The 21,363-nt window shown below is 31.6% G+C and overlaps 2 protein-coding genes across 4 annotated transcripts in view; both read left to right on the forward strand.

Annotated features, from left to right (window-relative positions):
• The first annotated feature begins 10,666 nt into the window (after window positions 1-10,666).
• LOC116777320 (gustatory receptor for sugar taste 43a-like) lies at window positions 10,667-14,560 on the forward strand. 2 transcript variants are annotated; one of them, XM_032670802.2, is made up of 9 exons: window positions 10,667-10,776; window positions 10,849-11,042; window positions 11,399-11,546; window positions 11,618-11,773; window positions 11,992-12,090; window positions 12,178-12,363; window positions 13,083-13,192; window positions 13,556-13,717; window positions 14,063-14,560. In XM_032670802.2, the coding sequence occupies exons 1-9, from the start codon at window positions 10,728-10,730 to the stop codon at window positions 14,123-14,125; spliced, it is 1,167 nt and encodes a 388-aa protein (XP_032526693.2). In that variant the 5' UTR covers window positions 10,667-10,727; the 3' UTR covers window positions 14,126-14,560. The 2 variants fall into 2 exon arrangements, with proteins under 2 accessions (XP_032526693.2, XP_061382220.1); XM_061526236.1 differs by having other exon boundaries at window positions 10,672-11,042; window positions 11,989-12,090.
• Window positions 14,561-20,289: 5,729 nt separating this feature from the next.
• The window catches only part of LOC116777319 (uncharacterized protein CG3556), a 49,241-nt gene continuing 48,167 nt past the window's right edge, over window positions 20,290-21,363 (forward strand). Inside the window, exon 1 of one of the 2 annotated variants that reach the window (XM_032670799.2) lies at window positions 20,290-20,465. The gene's annotated coding sequence lies outside the window, so the exon portion shown is untranslated. The remainder of the gene's footprint in view (window positions 20,466-21,363) is intronic. The other variant, XM_032670800.2, reaches the window with a different exon arrangement.

The following is a 21,363-nucleotide window of genomic DNA, read 5'->3' on the forward strand; positions in this document are numbered from 1 at the left end:
CTCTGGCCTCATATCATTCTAAAAATAACTTCTGCGTATTTTGGAAAGCTACGAGCAGGATGAATGTTCGATCTTCCCTTCCCGTGAGCGTCAGTGGCGTGTGTGAACCGGAACGAATTTCTAATTTTTTTATGAACCATTTAAGATCGCTGCGGGGGCCTTCTATTTCGTTGCTTAATGCTGAGGCCAACAGGGAAATGGAGTTTAAATCACTTGAAGTCGCGCCAATCATTACATGTATGACGAAAAGTATATCCCTAGGACATGATGGTCTCAGCGTTGAGCATCTCAAGTATGCTGGCCCATTTCTGCCTCGGATTCTTCTGCCGCGAATTTGCGGACGATCGTTGTGCCTATTGCGAAAAACAAAACCGGTGATTTATCTGATAAGGACAACTGTCGGCCAATCTCTCTAACTACAGTTACCTCGAAGGTATTGGATAGTATGCTAAATAATCAATTTAATAAATACATCAGCTTGCTCGACAACCAATTTGGATTTCGGCCTGAATTGTCTACGGAAAGTGCCGTCTTGAGCCTTAAGCATGCTGTCACATACTATACAACGAGGAAGACTCCAATCTACGCCTGTTTTATGGACCTTTCGAAGGCATTTGACTTAGTGTCTTATGACGTATTATGGGGTAAAATGGAGCAAGCCAATATGCCATCCGAACTTGTAAACATTTTTTAAGTACTGGTACAGTAGACAAGTCAACTATGTTCGTTGGGCGGGAATTTTATCAGGTCCGCACGGATTGGAATGCGGGGTGAGACAGGGGGGTTTAAGCTAACCAACCCTCTTTAACTTGTACGTAAATGATTTAATTGGCTTAGTGGCATTACGTTAGGTTATCATATAGATGGCATTTGTGTTAATAACCTAAGTTATGCTGACGATGTGGTTCTATTAAGTGCCTCAATTTTTGATCTTAGGAAGCTGATAACGATAGGTGAAGCTTATGCGGGAGGGCACGGTCGTATCTATAATGAAAGAAACAGTGTAGTGATGCTCTTTGAGGCATGGGGTAAAGCACTAAACATAACACCGTTAATTTTGCTCAATGGCAATGGACTCGAAAGAGTGTACCAATTTAAATGTCTTGGGCATGCGTTGACACCCGGCCTTAAGGACGATGCCGATATTGAGAAAGAACGGAGGGCGTTGTCGGCGAGGGTGAATATGCAGTGTGGTGCTTTAATACAAATACTACGGGGCAGCACCAACAGCATCTTAAATATGATATGTAGTAGGCTTGATTGTGCTTACATAAATCATTGCTGAGCCATCTCTAGTGGGATGCAGCAGCAATAACAATATTAACATAGTTTTATAAGTTTCTAATTGTGACTAACAAATTTTTTTTGAGTCTATGTTACTTGATTTTTGTATATAAAAAAAATTTATATCTAAAAAATAAAAAAGTACCTAAATTCGATATTAGGTCATTTAATTTTTATTATTTTAAGCGAGTGATCACAAGAGATTGGTATTACAGGTTACCTGTACAATTAAATTTTATGAATACGGCTCCCAATTTGAAAAAAAAAATTAGTTATCGCTATAAACGTTAAGCGTGTGAATTAAGCTTGTCAGATAGTAACGAAAATGCAAAATATCGATTTTAAACGAATGTTAATTTAATCTACTCTTCGCTTCAGAGAGAAATAATATAATTATGAGGATATTACAAATAATATGAAAATATGTAAACTGCTAATGACAGACATTCGCAACAAAAATTCAAAGTAAATGGCACATATAATGATAGCAGTATAAATTAGATTCAGGTCTGCTTGTTTGACCAAACATAGTGTCGTTCTATAATAAAAAAGAAACGAGTAATATGAAATAGTCATGGAAAAAAGAGGAAAACCTAAATTAATTTATTATTTAAATTATATTTCTTAATCCTTACATTTTATGCAGGTTTCATTTCACACAGACAATACACAAAGTAAAATATTTTTTTTTTTTTCAGTAATAAAAGGTTTTAACACAAGTGCACAGAAAATGTAAAAGGAGATGATATTTTTTTGTGCTTCTTTTTATGAATTAAAAAATTTCGAATCGTATTTTATGAGTGTATATGAATTTTAATAACAAAAAATAATTATATGAATTAAGTAAGATATTTAAATAAAAATCTTTGACGTAGAAAATGACAATATTCTTCTTTCACGTCGTAAATTCGTACAGAGAAAGGCCACACTAAAATGTACGTAAAATCCTAGACTTAGGTCAATAAGTCTAGGATTTTACATTATCGGTGAGTTAAATGTAAAATCCTAGACTTATTGACCTTCTTAACAAAAATAAAAAAAATATAGCTGAAATAAAACAAAAAGGAACTGTAGCTTTTCATATATAGAAGATAATCAAGAAATTAATACAAGACAAAATTATAATAGTTATTTAAATATGAACTTTAAACATTTATGGTTTTCAGTTGGAAATCGATGTACACACTTCCAATAATCAATTTGTTTATCGTCATGTTGCCATATAGTCTTCCAGTTTTAAAGGGAAATGTTGTTGGTATATTGTCTAATGGTATATACATGTTTAGAAACGAATACAGGCCCTAAAAAAGTAATATATTTTTTTTAATAACATTAAAACTAAATTATAAATAACTTTTTTTTTTGATTTCATCACGTCATTGAAGGAAGTTATTTAAAAATTTTACTTACTGGCAATAAGGGACATTGTAAATCCGGTATAGGTCTTATTTCTTTGGGCATTCGTCTGAAACCCTCTATAAAAGCCGGGGCAACTAGGACATCCTTTTTCAGTACATCACAAAGCGTCATATTGATTTCAACAAAACTCGGTTTATACACATTAGATAAAAGTTGATAGAAAGATAAAATGAGCTGAAATAATAAATGTTTCTTATATAGAGAACAACTTTGATTATACAATTTTTTTTTATCCTGTGGGACTTTAGAGACGTCCTTTCAAAATATTAATTATCGCAATTCTGTCATTTTTGTCTGATTAAGTCAATTTTAAAATGCAAATTTTAAATTGAAGTTAGGTATATATCGATGGTTTGGATGGAATTGAATTTTATATCGATAAATTATTAAATTAGGTCACCTTGAACTTGCTGTCTAATGTCTTTAGTATGGTAACATTCATGTCGACGTAGTGGACGGGGTTCACTCTTGATTTCCGCCATGATTTAAAAACCAATCCTTCAAAGTATTCCGGATCGCAGACTAAAATCTTCGGATGTTCTAAACTGAAATACTGTTTCTGTAAAACGACAAAGATTAAATTTTTTTTTTATTTTCCACAGCCTTTGGAGTTTCCTCTATCGATGGCGTGTAATGTATTGGTTGGGTTTGTGCTATTTTATAAATAAACAACCTTTTCACAGTGTGTCCTCGGAAATATAAATATACTAAAAATAATTAAATAAAATGCGTGGAATATAATATTCTTAAAAGTGAACGCATCCACACGCGACATATTAAAGTCTTTACTGTTTATAAAATTGTTTACAAATAAGACGTCCCTTTTAAATCGTAAAGTCAAATATATGTAGTAAATAGTTCATATAAATTTATATTTGATTTGATTAAAACAATGATATGATAAAATTAATGTATAACGCTATCTATGAGATGTAATTTAATTGATAAAGGTCATTTGGGGTTCCGTGTCAGTGATGAAAATTGAACAATTTTGAAAAATATAAGTAAAAACAAAGTAGAATTTTTAAAATACCACAAAATGCATTTTAGACATGTACCCATCTTAATTTTATGTATCACACGTAAATACAAACAGTTCGAAATTTGAAAATCAACTTTAATATTATAGACTATAGAAAAACAAGTTTATTATGATAATATAAACGGACATATTATTTACTTTGCAACATAAATTCAAATATTTAAAATATTAATATTAACATTATTTTTCAAAAGTATCGATAATTAAAATAAAACCTACCACGACATATCTATAGGTATCTAATTTAATTCATATTTTCTATACAAATAGTCACCGAACTGTGAAAAGGCTTTTTTTTTTAATCAATGTCAGGTATTTAAGTCAGCCAAATTATATATTTATAACAATTCTATTGTATATAAACCAATCATTCAGCTCAACGGAGTGTTAAATAATTTGTTTATTATTCAAAAATACTTCTTCCCGTAATTATAAATCAAAATAATTATTCCGAAATATGTTCTGTCATACACAGTATAACGGTGAAGACAAGAGTGACAATGTGCTGACCACACAAAACCCGTGTACACAAAATTCGTATCCAATAGCATCATCCCAAGAAAATTTCTACCAAGGCCTTTATTATTGGGACCAACGGAATGTCTTGTTTTTTCTTAATCAGACATTTCCCTTGTATTCGTTATGTTTTCAGCATCTGCTTTAAGTTCAATGCGTAGTTTTTTTGCTCTACGATAATTAATTTTAGACAAAGGCTTGTTGGCCGAACACGTTGGCAATGTCTAGACAATGTTTTGCTTAGTAAGTTGGATTACTAACAAAATTTAATAGACATAAGAGCAATCGATTCAACAGAAATAAAGGACTGTCGCATCCAGAAGTGCGAGTGTTTCAGTGGGCCATGTAAATAGGATATTTGCTATTTCTCTAAAGGACTTTAAAGATGTTCTTTAATCGAAACTAATGTGGATACTGGATGTTTCATCCAAGAAAGGATTTTTAAGTTTTAGGTGTAGCTGTCATGTACAGGAATAGGTATTTGAATAAAAGAGTTTAAATCATATTTTTTTTTAAATTTAAACCTTCGTAGAGTATTCATATTATTGAAGTTTTAAGAAGACATTGATTTCTTCTCTTGTGAGCGGAGATGTGCCAAAGTCTCCATTAATCCAGTTGTTATAAACACAAACTGTTCGCATCATTTCAACGGCTTGAAAATTGAATGCCTATTTATAATTTAGTTCATAGCATCAGTTAGTAAAGGAAAAAACATTAATTTGTACATCCAAATGATCCTAGAATTATTTACGTTAGTTTAATAAAACATCACAATGTTCTTTTTATATACGATATAATGCTAAACTTGAGCCTGAACAAAAAAAAAAATAATCTAGGTAACATCTTCGTTTAAAATGATTTAGAGCATTTTCGTTATTTTAATATATATTTTTACGTATACCTTTTAATAGCATCAAATGTAACTAATGTCTTTTTCAAAACTCTATTACTTCCCACAAAAAGCCCAAGAAGCCGCAATAATAAAAATGAATGCTATCGAACATTATTTTTTTTATGACACGACAGTTATGACGTCACTGTTATCAAAGCATTTTGAATACAGCCATGCAAAATAAATAATAATCCATACTAGGACACGGTGATGAGTAGTTCCATTTTTTTTTTAATTTCTGTACACTAATTCATTATAAAAAGCTTCAACAGATAAATTAAAATATCATTTGAAAAAAAATATTTGACGGGCATTGTTTTATTATCTATAATTTATTTAACATTCAACCCGTTGTTTATAAAGTCATTATAGAGAGAACATGTCTATTTTATAAACAAGTAAACGATATGTATTGGAATAAATAGTAACAAAAAAACAAGGTACATTGTAATTTCCTAATAAACATTTTATTGGGATGTTTAAATGAGAATATTTGTTAGAACTTGCCAGTGCACATTCCGCGCGCGAGGCTCACTGACGCGCCGCTTTGCTGACTTGACCTCCTAAATTCAATGAAATGAAAAAATATATATAATGGTCGATTGAATTGAAACCAACCTCCTTTATGGGTGTGTATATATTAAAACCGTATAATTAGCAAAAAAAAAATAAAATAAAATCTCCATTACTAATTCCTAATAAAAGCTAAGCTTCTCTCTATATTTATTTAAGCATATTTTCAAACTTATTTTTTTTTACTATTATTAATTTTTTAATAGATTAATAGATTTTTCTGGTTCAAGTATTATTTTTATATATAAGTATTATATGGTAACTAACCGTAGCGTATCGCGAAGCTTGTAATATCCTATAATGTTATACATAGCTAAGTTTATACACCTAGGGGTGAATTGAAAAGCGTTGATTATTTTTTTTTAATAGAAGCAATCATATTCTGTATAGATTCAAATGTCACATTACGTGTATATATAATTTTTCAACAGAATTTCTAGATTCTATTTCACCTTTATCAAAAATTATGTACGCTTTATAAAATAACTTAATAATAAAAGGTTATAATAATTTTTCCGAGGTTTATGAGACAGGTAACAAAAGCTAACAACAAGTGAAAGGTGGGAATTACAAGATAAATCAAGTTGTTCGTTTTGGTAACTTTCAAATATTTTAAATAAAGCTTTTGTTGTAGGTATTTTAAATAAATTAATTGATACAAATAATTACTTCTAAGAGATTTTAAGTCCGAAATAGAACTAAAAAATCAAATGTTTTGCACGTCAGGTCGGAAACCTAGATCTATTTACTTGTTTCTTTTCGTCTGATCACAAAATAAACCTCAAGAGGTTCTTTATTGATAGAAAAATCCAAATTTGATAGTTTCGTAGATGCTCATTATTTAAATAAAACTAATATTTTCGGATTTACTACTCGTTTTTTTTTTTTTAAATCTTAAACTATGTGCTCCTGACGTTTCGGTTACTTCGGAGTTTGGAGCAACCGTCAGCCGGAAGTAACGTCGGGATTGTGTAGATTATAATATAAAAAAAAAGCGACAGTACATCCGAAAATATTAGTTTTATTAAAATCAATACACGCGAAAGTCAGACACCATGATGATGATGATTTTGTTTGTTAATTTTCATTAACATACAATATTGAAATACGTTCTATTTTATCTGATCACCTTTTATAAACTCAAGCCACTGTCACATTATGTGATAATCACGGTTCAATATAATCAAACGCCGCACGAACACAACTATATTTCTATTTATCGTGTGATGCATGCAATGTGAATGTATCCTGTAAATTATCGAATAAAATTACCAACAGATTAAAAATCATTCTTACCTCGTAATTTGCATCGACTTGCTACATACAGAGCGTTTCCAGTTTCTCACTCAATAACTGCAATGACTTATAAAAAAATACTGTAAACGATCCGTATGTAGTATTTTGTTGTTGACTCAGACTAAGCATAATGAATGGTAACTGGAGAAGCTCCGTAAATCGTGTATTCAAGAATGTAACCAGTTAAAAAACTTTGAAAGTTTGTAGGCTTTTTTTAAGAGGATATCATTAGTTTACAACATATACATTAATCTATCAATGAATAAGTTTGTGGCAAAGAAGCTCTAGTAGTTAATTAATAAAATATTAATATTAAATTGAAAAAATTACATATGGTGATGGTTCCCATTATAATTATTAATTCGAATGGCATCAAAATGTATTTATATATATAAATGAAATGCAATGTTGTTTATTCTCTCTATATTTATTTAATTTGTATCGGCATATAAGGTATTTTTTACTTTTGTAAAATTTTTTAACTTCAGAAATTCAATTGTTTCTGTTGAACGATTTTAACGCTATGAGCTAAGAGATTATTTCAGCGCGTAGTATGATTTTCAGCTGTCTTGAAATAGAAGCATATTTTTTTTTTAAGATTAATGCTCGTGACTCACAAGGAGGTTGTACTGGTAGAGTCGGTTGAAATTTCCATTTCCTTTCCTTTAATTTTATTTCCATTGAATATGAATTTGTAATCATTTATTTAATAACAAAAGAGTTTTAATTACAATCAATAAAATATATATGAGACATTATAATGTATTCTTTGTTTTTGTTAAGTCAGAATTTAGAAAAATATATTTAAACTTCAATTAATCTGATCATTTACTTGTTTGTTTCTATATTTTTATATATTATTATAATAATGAGATGTAATGATATTGTATCCAAAAGCTTTAGACACTAATTCCTTTCTGATGTCCACCAATTTCAACTTAATAAATGGCAGGTAATTGACAGATAATGGAAAAAAAAAGAAATTGAATTAGTGCTCTGATGTTATTATAAGTTTTTAAATTGTTTCGAACGTTATAGAAATATTTGTCATTTATTTTGGACATACAAAACGAAATGTCGTTACAGCTGTGTCGTCTTTTCAGTATTTGAATTTGATTTGAATATAATTTAAGTCACATAAAATAACAATTATATTAAGTCGAAATTGTTGAAATATCTACTGATAAATTACTTATTAATCATTATATTTTTGAACAACCTTAAACGAATGGTACAAGCCAAGTATATAGTATATTAATATATCAACGAATAAATTAAAAGACGTTTATTTAATATCACAGCTTAACAACTAGACGTGATATTCAGAATTTATAATACATTAAAATATCAGCTGTATCTTCATGTTTAATCTGTGTACAGGATTCGTTAGCAACACCTGACACACTTCCCAGGGCTGCAATTTAAAAGTTTTTATTGCTTGTAAAACTAATAGGAGTAACAGATAAGATATAAATTACATTTTATGAAACGTTCTAAGCCAGTCTATGAAGATATAACGCGGGAAGTTTTCGGCCATTTTAATTCTTGTAGCTTGTTTAAATTCAACTTATCTGGATATAAGAGATCTGTTAATAGTATAATGACCGATGAATATTAATTTAAAATATAATAAGGTAAATATTTTTGGGTAAATTTTGCGATTCATTCATATTTTGTGTTTAGGATTATATATAGTATATTTTTAAACGCATCCATGCTTTAAAAGTAATGATTAATAAGGTTCCTATTATTGTTTTTTTTTATTTGTTTTAAAATTTTGTGACGTTAGTTCTGTTTGTGTAAAAGTCCGTAAATTAGGAAGCTTTGGTTCACGGTAAGTGGCATTTATAAAATTTATAGGTTAAAATTAAAATGTGTGTTTTGAACAAAATTCAGTGATCCAGATTTCTTTCATGACAAATAAATAGTGAACACAGGCTTCTTTGTTTTTGGACATAGTAAGTACTTTGTAATATGTTATAGTAATAAGTAAGTTTTTTGTGGAGTTCTCTCTATCGGATACTGACTTAAATCGTAACGATTAATAAAAGTAAAAGAATACTATTTCAATATACATAATGAGTACTAGATTATTGATTGAATTACGTATTTGATTTATTTTTTACAGGTGCGGAAACGGCAAAAGTAGAAAACGCTGCTGTGGCAGCAGATGGTGAGAGCGGCCAGAACGGAAAAGTCATGTATTGCGTCGTGGGCGGCGCCCATGCTTTCATTCTAAGGGCGAGTATACAAAGCTCCCATAAATATAGGTTTAATTGTGTACGTTACTCAATATTACATCGAATCAGTCTTCTTCTCTTTTTTCAACAAAATAATCGAACTTAACGGTAAAAACATAATGATAATATTTATCCTCTGCATTCGGTGAACCCAAAAATCTCTAATGAATTTCCTCGTGAAACTGAAAAAAGGTCAAAGGCTATCTTAAATTAAATTACCGTTACAATTTGTTTGCTATCATTGCACCTTCGTGTTTAAGTTAGTTCTAAATCGAGTTGACTTGTAACGCAAGGCTGGTGTAAAAACAAATCAGAGAGCCGGGGAAGCGTCGTGCGTCCACACAGTATTAGTACAGCTGACGCGTAGAAATAATATGTCAGCGAGGTTATTGCTGGTTTCTTGTAGGTGTGCGGTATTATACGAATTCGGAATAATGTTTAATCAAACTGTAAGTCAAAATGTGATCTATGACTTATTCGAGTGTTAATTAAAAATATATATATATTTTCGGATTTCTACGCATTATATTATTATATTAAAACAACACACTACCGAACTCTAAGTTACTTTGCAGCAAACGTGATCACGGGCGGACGAGAGGTTTTTTTTATGTAGTTTTAAAATAATGAAACAACGTGTAGTTATCAGAAAATATTAGTTTTATCTGTTGGTCAAAAGTTGATTTTTTTGAAATGAAGAAGACACTTTTCAATCGATAGACGTGAAACTTACTTGGTTATATTTATTTATCTTTTAATTTCTTAGTCTCTTAACGGATAACATTAGCTTATATTTATAGTGAATGAGACAGTTAAGCTATCTTTAACAATACGATTTATATAAAAGAAGATGAGATAAGATAATGTATCACATGTGAGATTTGTTAATAATTTAAAACAAGGCGAAGCCCTGAATCCAGGTTTTGTTATCTTCCAATATTGTACTGACGTTACTCCTAACACAGACATGCAATGTTGAGTACACTGCTTCATGTTTTTTCTATATTCATTTATATATATATATATATATATATATATATATATATATATATATATAACGGAAGATCAGAAGATAGCTCGTTATCAGACTTAGTGAACGATGGAACAAGATTTAGTTGGTAACGCAGCGAGTTCATCCACTCCAAAAAATGTCGGTGACGTTCCCTTTTTTCTCTGTCAGTTGTCCAACGTCAAAACCGACACCGGGGTGACCTCACTCAAGCTAACTGCTTGACGTTGCCAGCTAATTCGTAATAATTTGTAAAATAAAATGGAAATAAAATCATAATTAATTCTGACGCTTCGACATATATATATATATTATTTTACCACTTCCTTAAATTATTTGGACATTAAAGTCGTCTTGGATGGTACATCAATAGTATTTTTTTATAACCAGATATCCAGTTTCTTCGGGCTCGCTCCCTTGAGGTTCGAGTCGAGGAGTCATGGCTTCTCCGTGAGAATGTCGAACCCGATGTGCATATACAGTTACATACTGGTGACTGTCTTGGGTAAAAAGATGACGGACATTCTTTTCATTTAAATTAAGGCATGATTTTGATGTTTTTGATTTTTCCTTTCAGTAATATGCACTGTGTTCGGTTTAGTGGCTGAAATAAACGTCGGCGTCGAGATGTCTGTACGTATGTCATCTACGATGTCGCAGTTTGTGTCGACTTGCGACGTTTTAGTCGTGGTGATTACGGCTGGAGCGGGAGTCTACGGTGCTCCTAAGAGAATGAGAAATATGTTAAAATTCATGGAGAGTGTCGCTTCTGTTAGTATATCTAGGTTAATTGATGATATCATCCTATTAAAGAAAGATTTAAGAACAAATTGGAATATTTGTTTGTTGAAAATAATATTTTTTTATTATATTTTGAGACCTTGCAGGTAATAGAGGAACAAAATTCTCTATTGCCAAGTTCACGTTTTCTAGGATCCTAAATCACTTTTTTTATATAAGATTTTAACCAAATAAGTTGCGAAAATAATTTTTATTTCCTCATCATTATAGGATATCTTTAAAGATGTATAGGAGGATCTCGAACTCACTAAGAAAAATCGAGTCCAAATTGATTCTTCCATGTATTTCAATTCAGACTATTCAGTCCTAAGTTTTGTTATGAACAGGTAGATACAAGTATCGGAGCACATTACTCTTTGGTCGCTGAGAGGAAGTTGTGTGCGGTCCTGCTCGCCATACTCATATTTTTCTCCGTACTTATCGCCGATGACTTCTGTTTTTATGCGCTGCAGGCAAAAAAATTTGACAGACAGTGTGCGTAGACTGAAATATTATTGAAACTTGTGTGGTGTAAAAGTAGATTCACATAAAAATGTAAATTTCAGGGGAGGTCGTCACCAACTACATAGGTTTCTACTTGCTGTGGTATGTGGTGATGATTCTGGAGTTGCAGTTTGCGTTCACAGCGCTTTCAGTGCGAGCGAGATTCCAAGCCGTGAACGACGCGCTTGCTCTGACCGCGAGGCACGTGTCCATCTCTGGTAGGTCGCTAGGTCTATCCGTCAGTATTTACAACAACAGAACTGTTTAATGTTTAGCTATTACAACTATTGACCAACGAATTTTTATGTTAAGAATATTTAGCAAATAGGAAGACTAAACCGAATATTCACAAGCGATATCTTTTTGTCTACTTCAAACTTACTATATTAAAAAAATTGCTCATTGGGAATAATAATGTTCTATATATTCTTAGTAGAGAAGGTGAAGGAACAAACTCCGATGAACATGTTTGCGATCCAAGTTGGAGAGCGTCGCGAGCAGCCGCAGTCACATCCTGTCATTGTTAGGAATACAGGTTCGTCCCATGACGAGCATTAAAAATATATCATAGAAAGAACTGTCTTTAAGACATGTCTTGTGCTATGTTTCCCTTTGATCCTAGTGAGCGGAGAGCCGAAGTTAATAGTTCCACCGTGTGAGGCGATCAGACGTCTAGCCAGCCTCCACGGATCTCTGTGTAATGTGGTGCACCGTATCGACAACAGCTATGGTCTACCGCTGATAGTGATTCTCATATCGACGTTGCTGCACTTGATTGTCACACCGTATTTTTTAATCATGGAAATTAGTAAGCAATTATATATTTTTTAAATTACCTATGTACCTAAAAAGCTAAGGAAGTTATCGTAATTAAAATAGTTTTATCAATATTATATAAATGGCTGTGCCCTGGCACGCTTCGCTGTGGGTATACAATATTTTTTGTTTCCCCGTTGTTTGTGAGGATGTAGAGGCTATCTGGTTTTCCAACACGGGAACACGCAACAGACGTCTGTCCATGCGGGAAGCGCTCCACATCCAAATCTAGACAACACGTTTCTGAAGATCGAGCTTGAGTTTTGTTTATTATGACTGCGAACATCAATCTAATTGAAAACGCCATCTTTAAAATTGAAACGGTGTATCACTTTAACATTTTAAGTCTTCGAAGCAGACACAAACCAACTTAACATATATATATAAGATTAGTTGCTATTTTTGACTCGATCCCTCATGGCTCATATATCATGTTACTTCCCAGTTCTATAGATTTCCGAGAGATGGCGCTCATCCAATCCACCAATATTTCTGTAGTCTTAGAAACTTCTACTAGGGAGCGTTATAGGATAATGCTATCTTAGTTTCCAATGTTTAATTCAATGGGAACGATAAAATCATTGAAATTTTCAAAATGATGTATAACTATGTACCACTGACAACCTTTCAAACCATTTCCGGTTCACACCTTATATTTTATAAGACTTCGAAATTTTACAAATCACTTAATAATGCTAAATTTTTTCGCAGTCGTATCAGCACATAGAATACATTTTCTGGTGTTACAATTCCTTTGGTGCATGACCCATCTCATACGGATGTTCGTCGTGGTGGAGCCCTGTCATTACACCATCACGGAGGTAGGAATCGAGAAGATTTGTATGATTTCCATATAACATACAAAACACGTAGTGACCAACGGATTCCACCAAAACTATTCAAATCTCCATATGGATCTACATGTTTTATTTATAGTCGTGGAAGGAAAAACGCTATGGTAAAAGCGGAAATTGCGAGGAGAAAAGGAAAAGCAGTGATAAGGACGTAATAATTTCCGCTTAATCTGCCTCTGTCAGTGCTCTGAGGATCTATATTTACGAGACAAAACATTACGTGGATATGTATTAAAAATCCTTTCGAAGATGCATCCTTACTATATATATATATATATGTTTTAGTCTCGTGATATATGACTTTATAAGTATTTCATTGTCAACAATCAGAGTCGAAGAACCGAAGTGCTGGTGTGTCGGCTGATGACGTCCACTCCGTCCACTGGGATGCTACCATCGAGATTGGAGCTGTTCTCGAGACAGCTCATGCTGCAATCCATCAGTTACACTCCAATGGGAATGTGCACTCTCGATCGACCGCTCGTCGCTTCGGTACGTTCAGATATTCATTGTCATCTGATATATATATGTATATATGACTTCATAAAACCATCAATTCTGGTCTTGTTTTTTTTTCAATACATTAACGTTAGATGTAGAATCTATATAACAAAAGGTAATGAATAATGTTTAGACACGCCACTTTATATAAACACAATTTTCGTGATATGTTCTTTATGTTACGGGACTTCTAATTAAACTATAACCTATAGTTATCGTGATGTCTAAGGTAGGTCAGTTGAAATGTCATACAAAATAATATTTATATAATATTTTTAATTAATCTATAATGTAAAATGTATTTTACTTGTCATTTTTGTCGTTATTAATTTTCAGGTGCTCGGAGCTGTGACAACTTACTTAGTAATATTAATACAGTTTCAGAGATACGATACATAAAATTTTATTATAGCCGTTTCAATTTAAACAAAATATTGAAAACATATCACTCGCGATTGGATCTCAGAAATATTAGAAAAAGAAATAATAATTAACGATTACTTTTAATACTGAATTAATCCGAATATTAAGATTGTAAGAGAAATTAATTTTAAATGAAACAAAATCTTATTATTATATAAATATAAGACAAAATGAAAATACAACTATATTATATCTGATTCAAAAGGGTTTAGTGAGGATTATCAATTATCATTTTAAAGCTCCCATTTTAAAGCTATAATCCCTTTAAAAGAATATTTATTAAAGAGACTATTTAATTACTTTATGCCTTCGATATTACCACTAAATTATATATATATTTAAATATTATATTAAGTAAAAGTATCGCTGTAAGTAACTTTATTTATTTAATTAGCAAACAAATTTATAGTAACACACGAACACTGTTTGTAGAAACTAATGTTATATATATTAAGGATTATTTATTTAACTATTACTTAGATATAATTAATTTTAATAAATTAATACATTATAGAAATAAATTGACTATCATTTACAACGGAGTAGCGTTTGTAGTTAAAAGAAACGATTACACCTTCATGTTATCACGACTAAATTGAATGTGGCTTAAGGGATGTAATCCCAGATGAAGATACGTACTGTATCTTAACCGGGATTTTGTATTTACTAAATGATTATTTAAAATATCCTAAGTATAATCGTATCTTCATATAAATACTAAATTAAATACACCTATCGATTCCTTATGTCGACAATGAGAAAAATAATTAAATTTCATTAAATTAAAATTTACATATAAATTCAACTAGCCCATTGATAGAGCTAAATGTTTGATTTCTAAACAAAACTAAACAAAAAGTGACATAGATAAAGAATACGAGGTGTAAAATACGTCATAGATGAAAAGCAATTTTTTTTTAATATAACTGATAACCGGTTATAAACAGACGAACAACCCAAATAAGTGCTAACAGCCAGCAGCTAGAGTAACTGAAACGTTTAAATCAAAGACGGAAACGAGTATAACCTAACCAAGTTTAGTACTAACCAGCTAGCTAGTATATTGCCACGGTCTCTGAAACTTGGTTATTGGATTTGAATTGGAGTTCGTGTAATTCTTGGGTGATTTTGGTTAGATAGTGTTTTGTGAAGAAAACTAATATCCGCCCTAGAATCTACGGGGTATGTACGCATCTCAGTGTATAGTTGATTGATGGTATGACACTTGTTATGCTGTGTTTATTTTTATAGAGTTAGCGTATATGTATTACGTAGAAATATAGTTATAGTTACGAGGTTATATATTATATATGTCTTCCTCGACATCGATGTTGTAAGTTATTTATTAAAAAGGTTTACGATATATTCGTTGTTTAACATAGCAATTTTTCAATATTACAATATAATTTTACTATACTGTTGAAGACCGTGGAAATAAAGAATCATGAACGTAGTATCTTTTTTTTATACAGACTGAATTAAACGCATATATTTATTTAAAATTTCCATCATTCAATTCGAGATCTGGTTCCATTCGAAAATTGTAAATGCATTACTTTTATTGGAGTGTATAGTTTTTAAAAAAAATTCACAGTCCGAGGCGTCTCTTTGCGATTGTTTTTTTTTTACGAGTCTCCTTTAATAAACTTTTTGCACATAAATTCTTCTCTCGCATTCATTATTTTTTTTTTTAAATCGAATTTTAATTTTTAATTTAAAATTCGAACGTTTAAAACATTTATATTTCTAAGGCTGTCGGAATCTAAATGTACATTTATGTTTATGTCTTCATAAAACATTTTCATAATACCTTTAAGTCTAATTTAAAAATTAATTCTTTGATTAAATACATTTAATCGTACTATGAGTGTTTAAAATTATAGAAATACTTTAGAGTTTTTAGCGTACTGTGTAATCGGGTGAAAATACTTTCCGATTTTGTATGCAAATGGTTGATAGAGAACGACATAAATTAAAAGTGTAAAGTAACTACCGTTACTCTTACCGTCTCAAACACCACCTGCTAGATGTAAGTTTAATTTGTACAACACACGGCTAGTAAGAAATGAAATAAAAATTTTGTAGTATTTGACTAAAGGAATTAATTTTTTTTTTAATATTATATCATCTTAAATTTAACTGCCTTATGTTTATAGTGAATTAGGTTTGAATAACAATAATTTATATTAGGTAAGATTTAGTATGGAAAATGGCTCGGGATGTAGAGAAGGGACAGACAAGGTAAATTGGACGCACTCGTTGGGAATATTAATATTTTTGGGTACTGGGCAAAGCGACTCTTAATACGTATTTTATACTACGTATTTATAACAAACGCTAAATGTGATATTTATTGAATTTTAACTGAAAGTATTTCATTGATCTTTTTCATAATATTTTTGATATTAAAACCGACAAGATATAGATAATTATGTGTTCAATTTACTGTTTTTTTCTTTTCAACTATGAGTAGATGAATCTTATAGACGGTTATTACGTCAAGGAAAATTGGAAACCAGAAATATCGAGTGACGTAATCCCGTTAGGAGATTTTCACATTAGCTGTTACAAGCATCGAATGTCTCATCTGCTCTGAAAAATATGAGCTAATGCGAATGACTTTAGCACCGTAACAAAATATATATAACCTCTACGGAGAAACCTATTTTAAGGTGGTAAAGCGAAGTAAGTAATATTTGTTCATATCTTTACAGAGATATATGTTTCTTATTTACAGTAACACGGTAAAATCTGTCAAAATATTAATATTAAAATTTTGTTTCATTTTAATAACATACTGAAATACATATACAGTTATTTAAACAAAATATAATTCAAACCGCTGTGAAGTAACTAAACATATTATTTTCTCTCATAACATAGTCATTATTTTATTGGAAATAACTTAAAAAATACTTGTACAATGTGACCATAGTAACGCACCGCGTCCGAACAGAAGTACGAGTGGTTTTTTTCATAGAAACACATCAATGATTATTATAATACAATATGCATTAATGCATAAAAAATCTTCACAGCACTGAGTATCTCTTAGGAACGTTTTAGCCATTTGCGGCTGTACATCAAGTCGAGCTACCGGGATAGTTGGTGTGAGAGAGCATCCGGATCAAAGACCAATCGATATTGTGTAGCACATTACCTATTACAACAATGTAATTGCATGTATGAAAGTTATAATGACGAATGTGGGATATAGATTACTCAATGTACTACATACGGGAGATTACACGCGTAGATTATCACGCTCTTTGATACGTTTAACAGTCAATATAAGTTCAAAGTCATGTAGGAAGCTTATAGATAGGCTGCGTTTGTGAACAAAATTTTATCACCTAAAATGGGCATAAATTCTGACTTTGTTAAAGTCATCTTCTAATAACACTGTCTGTGATTGTGTCTCAAGCCACGAATTTAATTGGAACACATTAGTTCTTCAATAGCTTCATATAAGAAAAATAATATTGCAAAATGTCAGTTTTTTTTTGTCTATTAATTTTTATTCTGCTGCGGCTGTATTCACATTAGTCTTGCCTAAATTAGATCCGACGCATTCCTACACAACCATTTCATAATATATTAATCAGATTTGAAAAGAACCTAGAGTGAAAGACGAATAGTTCTTTTTATATATTCTTCTGAAAAAAGAAAAGTCTAAATCGCCTGCGGCCTGTGGTTTTAAGTAGCTTCAGCAATTTTTGCATAAATCACGACCCTCGCTGTTCCCCCACTTCCGTACTATGTAGACTAGTGCAATTTTATCACAAAGCCATTAATTAACTTACAGCCGATAAAAGCGTCTTACGACTTAAAGGCTTACGTGCAAGCACAAAGGTAATCTATTTACGACAACGAACTGGGAACTATCTCGCTTCATACATACAAGCTACGTACATCGCTAATCATATAGTAATATTATTACCGTTAACAAAAAATACATTATGAGTAGTGTTGCTAGCTCACAATCTAAAAGATCATTTTATTTATTTCATATATTTTAAATTAAATCACCGATGTAATTGGATAGAGATTTTAAATAGTTGTCCTTATTAGAAATTCCATTGAGCATCCATTACTGTTGGTTGGGAATGTTTTTAAAAAAAATTAAGTGTAAAGCCCTATCTCAGTCTGACATTGCTGCCATGTACAACGTTGTCCTGTGGCTGTAAATCGCGTGCGTTGACACAATCGCAGACAGCACGTCGTTAAACCTGCACGGTTACATTAGAGATTGAAATATATCGATAGGAAGCAGATTTAAATTTTTATCTCCTGAATGTATATATTTTTTAAGCTCTAAGTCATATGTTTTACGGTCGGATCAACTTTAAAATATAAAAATAAGTGAATTATATCGATTTACTGGAAATAACTCCTAAATTTTTGAGATCGTAAGCACTGTACTGAACAATTTCGGCAATTCATAATAATAGTTGTAAAAAAAATTCACTGTTTTTTAAAACCCTCGAAACATAGAAATACATAAAAGCACTTGCACAAACGAGTAAGGATATATGTATATACTTTTTTTTGGAGGAGATGGGAGATAGTTATCTTCGCCCATGGTCATCTGCATTTCAGTGTTGCGGATGCGTCGCCAGTCTTAAGGTGACGGGGAGGATGGAAAAACGCTAATGGTCCAATAACCATCCTGTCAAAGAGTTTTGCCCTATGTCTGAATTGAGAGTCGAGTTTTTGTGTCGTTCGCAAGTGGTACGGATTTGCCCCCGATCTGAACTGCAGTAACAGGGTTTTCCGGGACCTCATTCCAATGAGACACTCTTAACATCTCAAAAATATTTAGACTCAAGCAGTACAGAAGGTCATTATGCACATCAACATCCCGGGACAGGAAAGGGTGGGCAAATGAAAGGAGCAACCGGCTTTCTCCCTCATCGGAAAAAACGCAGCCATAAAAGACTACTTCGCGCCGATCTTCTGTGAGAGGGTGGTGCTGCTCCGGCCAGGCTATGTTCGAGCTTTAATTACTTGACCACAGCCAGACTCTACCACCTTCAAAACTCTAATATAGTACAGATATAAGTAATTGTCAAAAAAGTTTTGCTGTTGTGTGCTTCTCATTTTAACCCTACTATGCTGCCGTCTGTAATGCGACATGTAATAGATATTTAAAAAAAAAAAGATGCATTAATATACGATTATATTATAAAACTTGTCTTGATATATCGATAACATATCACATCACTAGTATCTCACGTACTTATTTGCAAAATGGTTCCCATGTTACGACGCCATATACTGAAACATTAGTAAAACACCGAAATAATTAATAACAGTAACAATGTTGTGGCCACTCGCTCAAAATAACCTGAAGCTATTGTGCACTTAATAAAATTATATTGCTCTATATAAATTTATGCTTTAATAATTCTGAAACTTTATTTTATTGTTTTATAAAACATATATGTACATCGAAAAAATATTATTGTATTTTTGACGAACAGATAAATCCTGTACGAAGCCAGTCGCTGTATAAACTGCTTTGTATAGTTTCAGTGACAATGAGTTTCAGATGCGGGCAGCTTTTGTCACAAATTTTCTCCGCCACCGCATCACGTTGATTGTTTAAATGTTTATTGTTGGTAGAACGTATCAAACAAACAGCAGTACTTTATTATAAAATTGATCTAGACATTATATAACAACAATATTATTTTTTTCTTTATATGTATGTCTATACATGAGTGTTGAGAAATAACCTAAAACAAAGGAAGCACCGCTACCAAATCATATAGGATATTGTTTAAAGATCAATGTCTCCATAAACATTACTTACATTATTTCGCTTCACTTAAGTCTAAACCTGGATATTTTAAATGATTTAACTTTTTTTTTATACTGCGACAATAACTGCTGTCACGATCAATACACAACAAAGGATCGCTGGAAAGTATAACCAATATTGTCATATACCGTGTAAGCTATTCATATATTCATTTGTCACGCCTACGCCAGGATAAAACAGAATGCGAGAGTTTGAAAAATAAAATGTTTGTTCTATTTAACACCTTGTCACCTATATATTGAGTTGATATTGACTTGCTATAGTAAACATGGTAATTTATAAAACGTTCTGAATCAGTACCAAGAAGGTCAAAACTGTGGACTGTAGTGTGCTCAGTTAATGACGAATGGATATGTGCATGGCGTTGTTCCTGCACCGGGGGTAACGGCAACAACCCTCCAGAAACACAGTCGTCGTTCCGAAGCCGACGAGAGCGGTAGTCCCGACGGGTGAAGCAGCCCAGCCTGTACAAGCCGAGTGACAAACTGAACGGTAAGTAAAATTATTCGTATTTTTTTTCACAATGCGACTGCCAGATATTTAAATGAGCCGATATGCGACTGTATTTATACGGAAACGATGCATCTAAAAACGTAATTACACACATTTATTTCTATTGAATTACGATAGAAAATATGTTTACTTTTGAATTGAACTTCTTAATTATTTTTTTAACACAACATTATTTATGTAAAATAATAAATAAACTCTTATTGATATTGCGCTGTGGCTAGTTACATATTTTCCAAACTTGATATATAAAATGAAAAATGAAAAATATATTCTTGTAACAAACTAAATCACATGAAAAGTTATTACAGACGACTTTAATTTTAATTCTAATGCCGTTTCTTTCCTTAAACTTTAATGCTTTATTTACTGGGGTTCGTTATTAAAAAAGTTTCAAGCACGGTATTTAAACGGCGTAAAGCCGTTGGTTATTCGCGAGGCAGGCTAATATGGCATTCGGTCTGATTTTGTCAAGCGGATTTTTACTGGATTAACGAGTAACATCGATGATGTTACAAAATATGAACATATTAGTTAGTGATATAAATTCTCTCGACGCTTCGACTACTTGCTACGATCTCTGGCATCTTCGCTAGCCTAACAGATATGTATTTCTTTCGTCTTAAATAGTTTTATTCTAAATATTCGATTTAATAGAAACACATTAATCGTATAAATAGAATACATTATGTATTTATAACATTTAACAAAAGACCGCTAGGTTTTGAAAGTACAACATTGCTTTTTGATTTGTTTCTTCGATAAAAAAATAAAGCTTTATTTAAAAAATACTGCATTATGAAATAAAATGTTAATTAATACCAACTGCCATTAATAAAAAAAAATCATAGTGACCAATAAAATTACATACATACTCAAT

The sequence above is a fragment of the Danaus plexippus genome, chromosome Z (assembly GCF_018135715.1).
Source record: "Danaus plexippus chromosome Z, MEX_DaPlex, whole genome shotgun sequence".
NCBI lineage: Eukaryota > Metazoa > Arthropoda > Insecta > Lepidoptera > Nymphalidae > Danaus > Danaus plexippus.

Bases quoted from the DNA above. Each gene is read 5' to 3' on its own strand.
- LOC116777320 (XM_032670802.2), top strand. From the start codon at position 10,728: ATGTCGAACCCGATGTGCATATACAGTTACATACTGGTGACTGTCTTG. The intron at 10,777-10,848 runs GTAAAAAGATGA...TTTTCCTTTCAG, and splicing joins CATACTGGTGACTGTCTTGG to TAATATGCACTGTGTTCGGT. The intron at 11,774-11,991 runs GTAGGTCGCTAG...TATTCTTAGTAG, and splicing joins GAGGCACGTGTCCATCTCTG to AGAAGGTGAAGGAACAAACT.